Source organism: Clarias gariepinus, chromosome 2, assembly GCF_024256425.1.
Source record: "Clarias gariepinus isolate MV-2021 ecotype Netherlands chromosome 2, CGAR_prim_01v2, whole genome shotgun sequence".
NCBI classification, from domain to species: Eukaryota; Metazoa; Chordata; class Actinopteri; order Siluriformes; family Clariidae; genus Clarias; species Clarias gariepinus.
In genome coordinates this window covers 23,136,955-23,149,941 of record NC_071101.1, presented here as the reverse complement: position 1 = coordinate 23,149,941, position 12,987 = coordinate 23,136,955, and the positions used below count along the sequence as shown (strand labels likewise).

The following is a 12,987-nucleotide window of genomic DNA, read 5'->3' as shown; positions in this document are numbered from 1 at the left end:
AATTTATTTTCTTTATTTTTAAAGAAAAAAAAAAACAAACAAAAAAAAACAAACAAAAAAAAACTATATGAGGAATAAAAGTGAAAAGCTTACAGGATCAGGTGGTCTCCCATCCAAGCACTACCCAGGGTCAAGCCTGCTTAGCTTTCTAAATCAGGCTTGATCTGGCACTCTCATACCAGTACAACTAGAAGTGGAAACTGGGTTGAAGGAAGGCCTATTTGACCAATTAAAATGATTTATTTTTAATTTATTTTCTTTATTTTTAAAGGGGGGGAAAAAAAAAAAAAAAAAAAAAAAAAAAAAAAAAACTATATGAGGAATAAAACTGAAAAGCTTACAGGATCAGGTGGTCTCCCATCCAAGCACCAAACCGGTTATTTCGGTACCAACTCATAGATCCTCTAAAAGCTGTTTTTGAGTGTATTTTTACATGCTATGTTTGGAACATGTTTGTCATATATCAGTGTGTAATCATATTAAAACCTCACCTTCAAGAATATATGTAAAATACTAAGTAAAAAACAACTTTTTTAACCTACATATTTTTCTAAATTGATTTGCTAATTGGTTCTCTAAATATTGCCAAATGAAATGTGACGTGATCTAACCCTGATGATTGAATTGCCGATGTAATTTAGCTGATAAGTCGGTGTTTTCTCTGTGTTTCAGGTTCTTTTGATATTGGAGGCCAGGAAGAGATTAGTTGTTTGTCAGTGTTTATTGTTTCTGTATTTCACATGTTCAGATGTTTGGAAGTGATTTACATTAAACAGTTGAATTAAAGAAAGAAAATTCCTTGCCAGGTGGTGACAGTTCTGCTTTCACATCACATTAGAGCTAGTGCACACCACTTATGTAAGCAAAGATTCAAGATGAGTTTAGGAAGGAAAGTGTTTGCTGTGGTGCTCATGTGGTCCACCTAGGGCTGGGCGATTCTTTAGATTTTTTCGATTAATTCGAATTTGCGTTTTAAGACAATTTAATTTTTTCTTAAATCGAGGTATCGCGATTTTTTAAAATAAAAATATTACATACATTGTAATTGCATCAATGGCAGAATAATTAACAGGCATGTCCGACCACATGATGGCGCGCCTAATTAACCGCTCACTTGTGAGAGTAGAGCACTCTATGAAGCAACGTAGTCGGCTAGTACAGAGACAACATAAAGATGGACGGCTCTTCACGTCAGAATGACCTTGTGCCAAAGAAAGGTAGTAACGTTTCCTCTGTGGTTTGGAAATGGTTCGGATTTGAGAGGTCAGACGTCGAACAAACCTTTGTCAAATGCAAAATATGCAGAAAGTCAGTTGCAACCGGCAGTGGCAGCACCACTAATTTATTCCAACATTTGCGACAAAGGCACCAAGTTAAATAGGAAGAATGCTCAAAGTTAAGAGATGAAGACAAGCTATGTCCAAGTGCAAAAGGTCCACCTAAAATTGCAAAACGGCAGATGTCATTAGCAGTATCATTTTCCACTTCCGTTCCATATGATAAAAAGGCGCCCCGATGGAAAGAAATGACCGATGCTGTGGCGTTTCATATCGCTAAGGACATGGTTCCCATATACACCATCGAAAAGCAGGGGTTCATAAAAATGCTACACACTGCTGATCCAAGATACAAGTTGCCGAGCCGCAAATATTTTAAAGACGTAGCTATTCCCCGAATGTACACTGAAACACGTGAAAAAGTAGCGGAGCAGCTTAAAAAGGCATCTTTTTTTTCTACGACGACTGACTTGTGGAGTAGTCGTACTCTTCAGCCTTACATGAGCCTTACAGCCCATTACGTTGACGCAGAATGGAAACTGCGAAGTTTTTGCCTTCAGACGTGTTATTTTCCTGACGATCATACTGGGGAAATAATTGGTCATGGGCTTAAAGATGCGCTGGCGTCTTGGAAGCTTGTGGAGGATCGACAGGTGTGCGTGACCACTGACAGTGGAACGAACATGAACAAAGCAATGAAGATAAACGAGTGGACCCATCTTCAGTGCTTTGGACATCGTCTTCACAATGCCATTGGTAAGTATGATTAATAATTTAATTAATAATATTCAGATATTATTTCATTAATAAATTTATTATTATTATTATTATTATTATTATTATGTTTTGCTTTTGTAATAACAGTGCCAATCACATAATATAAGTTTGTTGGTTATAAATTCATGTTATGAAGGAGGAAGCTCTTCACAATATTTCTGTCAAAGTACAGTGAACTGCTATTTCAAATCTATTTTTTGTTGCTTTGTTTTAACAGAACATGGTGTGAAAGACCACAGAGTTGACCGTGCAGTTGCAGTGTGCAAGAAGGTTGTAAGTGCGTTTTCCTTCAGCTGGAAAAAGAGAAGAGATCTTACATCTGCACAGGCTGAGCTCGGCCTACCTTCTCATCAACTCATTACAGAGACCCCCACCAGGTGGGGTTCAAGACAAAAGATGATCGAGCGTGTTTTAGAACAGGAGAAAGCCATAGCTCGGGTTCTTGGCTCTGATAAAAAAACTCGGCAGCTTGTTCCAACGTGGCAAGACATCGATGTCATGGAATCCATAAATAAAGCTGTAAGCCCTCTGCAAGAGTTCACTGATGCATTGTCAGGTGAAGCATATGTAAGTGTCTCGTACCTCAAACCAGTGCTCCATCTCTTCAACAGTAGCATTCTACAAGCACAAGACGATGACACAGATTTAACAAAATGTATCAAAAGCACAAAACTGCTGTACCTCAACAGCAAATACAGCGACGCTGTCACAGATGAACTCCTCGACGTAGCTTCTCTGATGGATCCCAGGTTCCGTACAACTTACATCAAACATGACAAGTTAGAGGGAATCAAGCAAAAAGTTGTTAAAGAGCTGACGTCTTTGTTGCCAGACAAAAATCTTGAGACAACAGTTCAGATGACTCAGGACGTGGAGCAGGAAGAACAAAGAACAGAAGCTGGGGCCAAGAGGAAGAAAACCTTAGGAAGCTTTTTTAAGAAAACGACACCAGCATCACAACCTGTCATTCAATCAGAGGAAGACAAAGTCAATGCCGAGATGACAGCCTATTTGATGTCTTCTGATGTAGATTCAGACACAGACCCACTTCAATGGTGGAAGACTAATGAGGCAATCTTCCCCAGGCTCAGCAAACTTGCAAAAAAAATACCTCTGTATTCCTGCAACCAGTGCCCCTTCTGAGAGGGTGTTCAGTGCAGGTGGAAACATTATAACCTGTCACAGAGCATCTCTAAAGCCTGAAACAGTAGACAGACTGGTCTTCCTCTCAAGAAACCTGTAAAGAACATCTACATGTGACTTATCAACAACGTGCTTTATGTTTGCACGATGGTCTACAAAGTTCTGTTATTTTATTATTATTTACTGGTGTAAATTTGCTTAACTTTTTTGAGTTCACTGATGTAATGTTTACATTGGTTAAAATGGTTATTTTCTAACTATATATTCAGAAGAATTAGATTTTTTATTTAAATTGCACAACATTTACTTTCATATTTCATTTAAATCTACTGAAAAAATATTTAACTCGAGTATTTTTGTTTTTTACATTTATTTACACCTTGTTGACTAATTTATGGCATGGCCATTAAAAATACAATGTTCCTTAACCAGATGGTTTTTCAAGTTACTTATAAAGAGAATGTTACTTCAGTCATGTTGTTGTAATGTTTTAAGTTGACTAGTTACACATTAAAAAAAAAATCGAAATCGAAATCGTGAATTGGCCAAACTTTTTGAAAAAACCTAGATTTTTTTTTTTTTGCCATATCGCCCAGCCCTAGGTCCACCATAACCACTCTTCTCCAGCAGCTTCAGGCAGACCAGCAGCACTGCTTCCTGCCTGTTCCATTTCTCACACACACACACAAACACACACACAAACACACACACACACACACACACACACACACACACACACACACACACACGCCAGGATTATGACACATCACCATTCTTCTTGTAATATCTGTGCAATACTTCTAAATCACTACTGGTCTCAAGTCCAGCTGAAATATAATAAATTTCAAATTTATTCATCACATACACATTTACACTCAGTATATGAAGTGAAATGCTTAAGAATGCACATGTTTTCCCGCGAGATGCTGCAATTTGGCGCGCGGCGTGCCGCGAATTGCCGCAAGCAACATTCAGGATTTAAATGTTTTGTGCTCCACTGAATATCCACCAGATGGCGCATGGAAGGAATTTATCTAAAAGCCGGACCAAGTACCACGAAGAATTGTGTATAATTAGTTAGCCTAAAACAATATTGTGAGTGACAGCGTTGGGGAATGGGAAATCTATTGATTGTCGAATCGTCCATTACAAAGTAAACACAGCGATGGAGAAAAAAAGGCCAAAGCTGTCAGGTGCCCAATTTTGGAAAAAAAAAGAAAATGAGGAGAAACGGGCAAAAGATAAAGGTAGCAACAATGTTCTCTTTGTATAATTAAGGTATTCATGTCATAATGTTAACTCTTAGGTTAATTGTTAGCCTTCTTGCTTACGATGATTGCTATGCTTACCTTGCTAAAAAAAAAAAAAAAACACAATAAAAGCCTAATATACAAACCATCACAGAAATTCTAATGGTTTCTATTAAATACCATTATGAACCATTAACTTTTTCCAGTGAAACTACTACAAAATTCCTTATTGTAGTGTGTTTTGGGCACTTTTCCAATAGGATTTACCATCCCACCCACCAATAGAATCCATCATATACCAGCAGACATTGTTATACTTACCATTAAAACCAATACAATTCCCATTATTGTATTTTTGTATTATTATTGTATATTATTATTAATAATTTTAAATATTTTTTTCTTAAATAATTTTAGTTTGTACAGAGTATATTTATTTTTGAGTAGTTTATTTATTTTTTGAAAAAAATGGTCTGTTACGGAATGACATGTAGTATTATTACAATAAAACGTGTGGTGTGTACAAAATGTAAAGTTTTGACGTACGGGATGTATGGTGGCTTGGGCTGCCGGGAGGGAGTCTTGCCCGGGGAGCATTTCAGTGTAGAACCGCCACTGTAAGTAAATATTCTTTTATGAACACAAAGTGCTTCGGGCTTTTTAGAATAATAGTAATCATGTTTTTAGCTGTTTGTGTCCAGCTTTAAATAATTATTTCATCCATTATTTGACCACGGCTGAAAATAATAGCTGATTGTGAATTTATGACTAAAATAAAGCTGTTCGTTGCCGTGCGGAAACCCGCGGCTCGTACTTTCACTTTACAAAAGGCAGCGTTTTGATCGAAAGGCTGATAAACGCGTGTTGTACATTATATACTGTACAACGCGACAGCGCTAAGTTACTTAAATCCCTCTTCTCACCTTTGATGTAGGTGTGAAGTTATCAAACTGGTTTCCTGGATGGGGGATTTGGCAGAATTGAGGCGTTTAAAACGATTTAACAAGACCCAGCAGATGTCTCTGCCTAAAATGTATTTCGCCAGCTATACAGTAGAATATAGTAAATAGAACTAAAATGTTTAATGGTTTAAAGCAGACCTCATAATTACTTTGAGTGTAATTCACAAATTGTATGTGAATATATTGAATATGTTGAGTTGGATGTGTGCTAACCATGCTCTATTACATGCTTAAGGATGAATGGCGTGGTTTTCAAGTGAATGTGCTTCTCATGCTGTATTGTGATGAATAAAGTTCTCCCAGCCATTGCATTGGGCAACAATTAAGCTCACTCGTCTCTCCAAGATCTTTCCAGTGGTAAAACACTACAGTATAAAATGCAATTCGTAATAAGTGTATGTTGTTAAAATATTTGTGGATATGTATGTAACAATGCGGCTCGCACGAGGGGAAGAGCCGCGCATAAACTGTTCAGAACGGGCCGGTCATTCGGTCGCACCGGTAAAAGGTGTCAGGGACAAAGACAATGCGGGCTGAAGAAGACACAGGCAAAGCCCAAGCACATACTTTTTATTGGAAAATAAATTTTATTGGAACTGATTTGTAGAGTACTGGCCAAATCTGCAAAAAGTAGGTTCTAGTGTCCCAAGTCCCCTGGGACAGGCTCCAGGCTCCCTACGATCCTCTGCAGGATAAGTGGTATGAGTAAGTGAAAGATTAAGTAAAATACATCAGTATCCAGATAAAAGTCTTAATTTCAACCCCAAAAGTTTACCAGGATGTCAGTGAATGTGAAGTTAGATGAGTGTCCCTGACCCAATGTATTAGGTACATTAAATGGCCAAAATTTGTAGACAAATGACCACAACACTGGTGGGATTTTTGAACAGCTACTCAAAAAAGTAAGAATTCTTTGGTGTCAGCTTCTTAAATGTTTATATTTTCCGGCCTTATTTGGAATATTTTATTTGTCAGTAACAAAGTCATGTACTTAAATATAGTGATTTGTGGTAATTTTGTTGATCAGTTCAATATGAATTTCATGTGTCATTTTGCCACTACTCAAAGATATTCAGATTACTGTAATAAAGGAGTAAAGAAACCAAAACATATTAACATTTAAAAATCAAAGAATCCAAATCAAAGTGTAAGAGACATATTTCATTTTTATGATTCTGTTGTGTTTATTTAAATTTTATTAGTTAAGCATTAATTTATGATAATCGTAAGTTGGTGTGTGACGTCATTCCATAATTGCATAGTTGCAAGACTAGTACGCACGATAGAAGTTGTTAAGATGCGAAAGTTGTGGGGAACACTGTAATCTAAAACCGTAATAGTTGTTGTAACCATAGTGAATTTATGCAAGAAAACTGTGAGAAGTGTTGAACTCTTGATGTTAAAAATAAACGGAGGAACAAAAGGAATTCATGGACGTCCGAGTCGTGAGTAAACGAGTTCAATAAGAAAGATACACGTCAGAACTTGTGACATTTTATGACATTAAATTAAGATCTAAATTCATCTAAATTATTTTAATAATTCTTTGACCGTTTCACTTTCATCTCTCACTCCATCAAAGAGTCTTTTTTAGTCTAATATTTAGTCTCCATCACTGCCTTTAAGTTGTTCCAGTAGAATGAAACAAGGACTACCAAGAAACACTTTATTTTTTTATATATTTATAATAATCTGAACAATTTCAAGATTTTGCTCTTAATATTTTTTCTGATTCACCATACCTGTAAAAAATAATTATATTAGACTACATACTAAAATGTTTAAAAGGCGCTAATTACTTTCCAGGCTTTGTATACACCATTGTGTGTTGTGTTGCAGAAGGAGAATGCACTCTTAATCACTCTTAAATACATAATGGGGTTTACACCCGTAGCATCAACAGTGCCTACCCTGGGATTTCCACACTGTTCCCAAATTCACTTCCTTCATGAAGCCAATAAAATATTTCCAGAGGCATATACCTGCTGTATATTCCTCCACCTACCCATACAGTACATTATAGTTATAACACCTTGAAGAAATATATGATCGAGGGAATTATGCAGGTTCCTGGTTTTGGAGTTATGTGAAGAGTCTGTAAATGTAATAGTTCAGCCACACCACTGCCATTTGTAACTTCTTGGTGGTGGTCCACACTGTTTACTGTCCCTGTTCTGCCACCCCAATGCGCCCTGCATACCTTGACAGACAGATAACTCCTCTACCAATCACCACGCTGAAGCAGATCTTCTGTTCACTCCATTTAATGGATGACTGGAAGTAGGGTAAAACTAAAAAGAACAAATTAAATCTAAGTACATGAAAAAAAAAGAAATATTTCACATACTGTATAATTACTAGTGTACCATAAGCATGTACGCAACAACACTGCATACAAATCTGCACTGATGCATATGAAATAAGCACTGTAACTGTAAATAAAGTATCTGAAATCTTTTACATTTCAAACTGTATACTAAATAGATAGCAACATAATAACAATATGTACCAAAATAACAATATGTCCCCGTAACATAAGTAATATAACATTTGTGTATAACCAATAAACACATGGCAAGACACACCTGTATAAAGAATCAAAGTTTGAGCTTAACACAAAATACTATCAAATATAGTTCAATTACTCTTAACATAAACTCACATACCAACGATACTCCAGAAATACTCTCAATTAACATCAGCTATTATAGCTGAACTGCCTCCCACCCTACACACTGTATAAATGCAGATCATTTACTGCTTTTTGTTTCACCCAAATGAGGATGGGTTCCCTGTTGAGTCTGGTTCCTCTCAAGGTTTCTTCCTCTTACCATCTCAGGGAGTTTTTCCTTGCCACTGTCGCCCTCGGCTTGCTCACCAGGGACAAACTGACCATTTTAATTCATACAAATTCACATTTCATACAAACCTAAATAATTTTTTTGACTATGTAAAGCTGCTTTGCGGCAATGAAAATTGCTAAAAGCGCTATACAAATAAAATTGAATTGAATTGAATTGAATAGAAAGACAAGAACTGTATCAGATGGCTTAAGATAAAAGAAACCACAATAACAAGCTGCTCTCTTCCATGCAATAGACTAAAGCTGGTCCTATATTGATTCCATCATCAGCAAGTTACAACTCCTAAAGGAACCGCACCCTATCACACATGACAACACAGTCCCCTCAAAAGTTTCTGAGATGAAGCACTTAGTTTAGAAAAGTGTTGGTGTTTTGTACTTTACTGGTTAGGTTTTTATAATGTTTACAATATTTGCAGAATTCTGCAACGATTACCTTAGGTACTTTTTAGGTTTAAAATGATGAAGAATAGTATCCAAGCTAAGTTATAAGCTTAGAGAAGAAGAGTTTTAGCTTGTTGTGTCCGCCGCACCTTGATACACTTACCGGTCCGGGCCCGATCGACCGGGAGAGACAAACCCACACACACACATATACACGCAGGCATGATATCTGAAGATCTCTGTTTATTCTCAGCAAAGAGAGCACATTTAAACGCTATGTCCCGAACATCAAAAGAACTGGTTATTAACATGTCAGTCATAGAGGGACCCGGAGACAGACAGAAGAGAGGAGATACATTTGCATTCTCCTGATTAAACAAAAGGGTTCTAGCAGACAAGAGCCATTTGAATGTATCCTCGGCTGGATACAGGATAAAGAAGGTGTTACCACAGAAGGCATGAAGAAGTACAGTGAGGGGGTCTAATCTTTGTATTGGATTACAATGTCTACAATATTATAAAACCTTACAGTACTTATCTGGAGTGTGCCTATTAACTCAATTGAATGTATGTCTTTATTATTTCACAAAAGATTTTAAATTTGTTAAAAAAGTTTTACAATGATAGATATAGGAACTTTTCTTGCTGTTTTACATAGTTTTAATGTTTTTACAAAGTTTTACATTGTCTGCATTAGGGACCTCTCTAGTGTGATCATTTATTGTAGAATGAAAGAGACTGGGCAAAAACGGCCTGCATGGCAGATTTCCAAGGCGCAAACCACTTTTAAGCAAAAAGAACATTAAGGCTCGTCTCAATTTTGCTAAAAAAAACATCACAATGATTGCCAAGACTTTTGGGTAAATACCTTGTGGACCGACGAGACAAAAGTTAAACTTTTTGGAAGGTGCGTGTCCCGTTACATCTGGCGTAAAGTAACACAGCATTTCAGAAAAAGAACATCATACCAACAGTAAAATATGGTGGTGGTAGTGTGATGGTCTGGGGTTGTTTTGCTGCTTCAGGACCTGGAAGGCTTGCTGTGAAAGATGGAACCATGAATTTTACTGTCTACCAAAAAATCCTGAAGAAGAATGTCAGCCATCTGTTCGTCAACTCAAGCTGAAGCGATCTTGGGTGCTGCAGCAGGACAATGACCCAAAACACACCAGCAAATCCACCTCTGAATGGCTGAAGAAAAACAAAATGAAGACTTTGGAGTGGCCTAGTCAAAGTCCTGACGTGAATCCTATTGAGATGTTGTGGCATGACCTTAAAAAGGCGGTTCATGCTAGAAAACCCCTTAAATAAAGCCAAATTACAACAATTCTGCAAAGATGAGTGGGCCAAAATTCCTCCAGAGCGCTGTAAAAGACTCGTTGCAAGTTATCGCAATTGCTTGATTGCAGTTATTGCTGCTAAGGGTGGCCCAACCAGTTATTAGGTTCAGGGGGCAATTACTTTTTCATACAGGGCCATGTAGGTTTGGATTTTTTTCTCCCTAAATAATAAAAACCATCATTTAAAAACTGCATTTTGTGGTTAATTATGTTATCTTTGACTAATAGTTAAATGTTTTTGATGATCAGAAACATTTTGTGTGACAAACATGCAAAAGAATAAGAAATCAGGAAGGGGGCAAATAGTTTTTCACACCACTGTATATATACTCCTGTCTTCCACAATAAACTTTGAACATCTCACTGAGCACTGACTTGTGTGTTTCATTGAGGAGTTCCCTGAGCTCAGGCGGGACAGCCGAATACAGGCGGAGCACTGAGTAGACCAAAGGGGGTCTACCAAAAAACAAGAAATCCTTACAATCTGGGGGCTCTCTCCGGGATATCACTAATCAGGTGAGTGCTGGTATTTATTTTTCTCTATAAGAAAAGAGCAAGCACGCTTCCCTGGTTTTTTGGTTTGTCGGGACCACATAAGGGGGAGGATTGTCTTGTGGCTTTTACGCTAGTATAATGCGCGCTCGCTTCTAAAAGGTTCCTTGAACTAAAGCATAAGTGTGGAAGCTGTATTTTGTTGCCCGCTACTTGTTGTCTTTGTGTGTTGTTTGTTAAAGATATTGGTTATTTCTGTTGCAAAATAAATCAGATTTATAAACTGGGCAATAAGACCACAAGTACCGAAATCCTTTTGTGAGCTGCTGACCGTGCTCACCTTCGCCGGAAGGGTGTGCCTCAGGAAAGGAAAAGACTCCCAAGAGGGTGTCAGGACGAACTCATGACAGCCGTCTTACCGATGATCCCGAGGATACTTATGGTGAGGATGATGATAACCCGATGAGAGGTCTCGCCTCAAACCTCGATAAGAAAACATTGCGTTTGTTTTCTCCATGGGACCAAAGGATCCAAAAATCCGTCCACCATCCGTAAGCACACTGAAGGACATTATTAAGATACTCCCTTCTCCCAACAATCCTTTGCATTTTGTTGATATGCTGATAAAGGCTTCTAGGCACAGTCAGCTCGTGGGTGCGGATTATCACTTTATTTTGCAATCGGTTTTGGGAGATGGGTACGATGAGGCTGATTTGATAAAAACGGTAAAATGCTTAGACCCTAAGACAGACAAATGGGCTCTAGTGGTGAAACAGGGGACGACGAAAAAAGAAGAAATATGACTTCCTTTGGGGTAATTCCAATGAGGTTATGAAACTTTTAAAAATTAGCTAACTGCCTATCTTCTCGCACGTCAACAAGCAAGTCAACATCTGTCACAGGTAACTAATTGTAGACAAGAAAAGAACAAACTTTGTCTAAAGTTTCTTAAGATGTTCAGAGAGACTTGGACCCTTTTGGGTGATACTGTATGCCCATCTACCTGAGGCAGAGCCTAACCCACTCTTCCTTACCACATTCTTGAATAATTGTTGACCAGAAATTGTGAAATTTTAAAGTTTCAATTGTCAGATCATTCTACAATAACTATTAATAGATTAGCCGAGCGTGTGAGAACAATGGAGATGGTATTTAAAAAAGTAAACAAGCGGCATGTCTGTTTGTGGAGAGTGAAGGATACAGAGGTAGAGGATGTCTGCAGGGTCAGAGTGCACCCCGTAGATCAGGTAATTGTTATTATTGTAATAAAGAAGGTTATTGGGCTCGTAAATGTCGCACAAGGGCCGAGATGAGGGACGTGGTGAACAAAATGTGTATAACCAATTGAATGATGGTCTGTGGCATGATTCTAATGAGGTGTTTTCTCCTAAGCCTTCCCAGCAGCCGCCGCAGAGAGTGCAACAACAACAACAACAACAATATAGACCCAATCCCTTCTCAGGGATGCAGGTGGGAGTATATGATGCATAGGGATGCCCGCAGAGTTCCAGCCCCTCGATGTTACTTTGTACTTTCGAGTCACCTCAGGTTAATCAGTAACCCTTTATTGAATTGTGTATAGGTGGTTCTGTGTTTTTGGTGGATACGGGAGCTACAATGTCGTCTTTGGGTCGTGATTATGAGGGACCGCTCTCGAATAAAAGTATTAGCTCTGTAGGAATTGAAGAGGTTGCTCAATGAAATTATTTCACTCCTCAGTTAACTGTAACATGTCCTTTAGTTAAGGGAATTCATTTCTCTCACCGTTTTGTCTGTATGCCTGATTGTCCTTTTAATCTGTTAGGTCGCAATTTATTGAGCAGGCTACACATGTTCTTTTTCTGGTGCGAAACTCACTGTTGAAGTGCCTGATTCAGTTCCTTCCTCCCACCTTACAAATATGCGTGTAAAATAATTGCTTTCTCTCTTCACAGAACAGCTCTTTTCCTGCTGCCCTTGAATGTGTGCCGAGCAGTCTGTGGGCTGAAAACAAGGATGAGGTAGGTAGCTGTACATCAAACAATATCCACTCTCGGAGGCCAAGGCCACAGGAATAGATGAAGTTTTAAGCTCACTGCTCAAGCAGGGTGTCGTTAAACCATATGTAAATTCTTTAAAAAAAAAAAAGACATAATTATCCCTGTTGCGCCTGTTGTGCTGTCCATTGTCTCCTCTATACATTGTCATCATCTACATTTCTCTAGTATTGACCTTTGCCTTGTTCAGTGTTCCTGTGAAAGAGCAAACACAGCCATTGTTCGCCTTCACCCACAGGGGTGTTAGTTGACCTAGTCTTTGCAGATTGACTAGCTTGTTGTTTTTTTCAGCTGTAGTAAGAGATGCACTTGGTGATTTAACTCTCCCCACTGATTTTGTTGTCCTTTTATACGCAGATGATTTATTGGTGTCCGCTGCTTCGCCTGCTGTCTGCGAAGAAGCCACCATTTGTCTCCTGAAACACCTGGCACAGAAGGGTTTCTGGGTATCAAAGACTAAATT

General features: G+C 38.2%; 1 protein-coding gene across 1 annotated transcript in view; it reads left to right on the top strand.

Moving 5' to 3' along the window:
* Positions 1-1,525: 1,525 nt before the first annotated feature.
* LOC128540563 (uncharacterized) overlaps positions 1,526-12,987 on the top strand; it is a 51,283-nt gene continuing 39,821 nt past the window's right edge. Inside the window, exons 1-3 of the mRNA XM_053510727.1 lie at positions 1,526-2,033; positions 2,272-3,125; positions 12,423-12,488. Of these exons, the coding sequence (XP_053366702.1) occupies positions 1,526-2,033; positions 2,272-3,125; positions 12,423-12,488 (1,428 nt within the window). The remainder of the gene's footprint in view (positions 2,034-2,271; positions 3,126-12,422; positions 12,489-12,987) is intronic.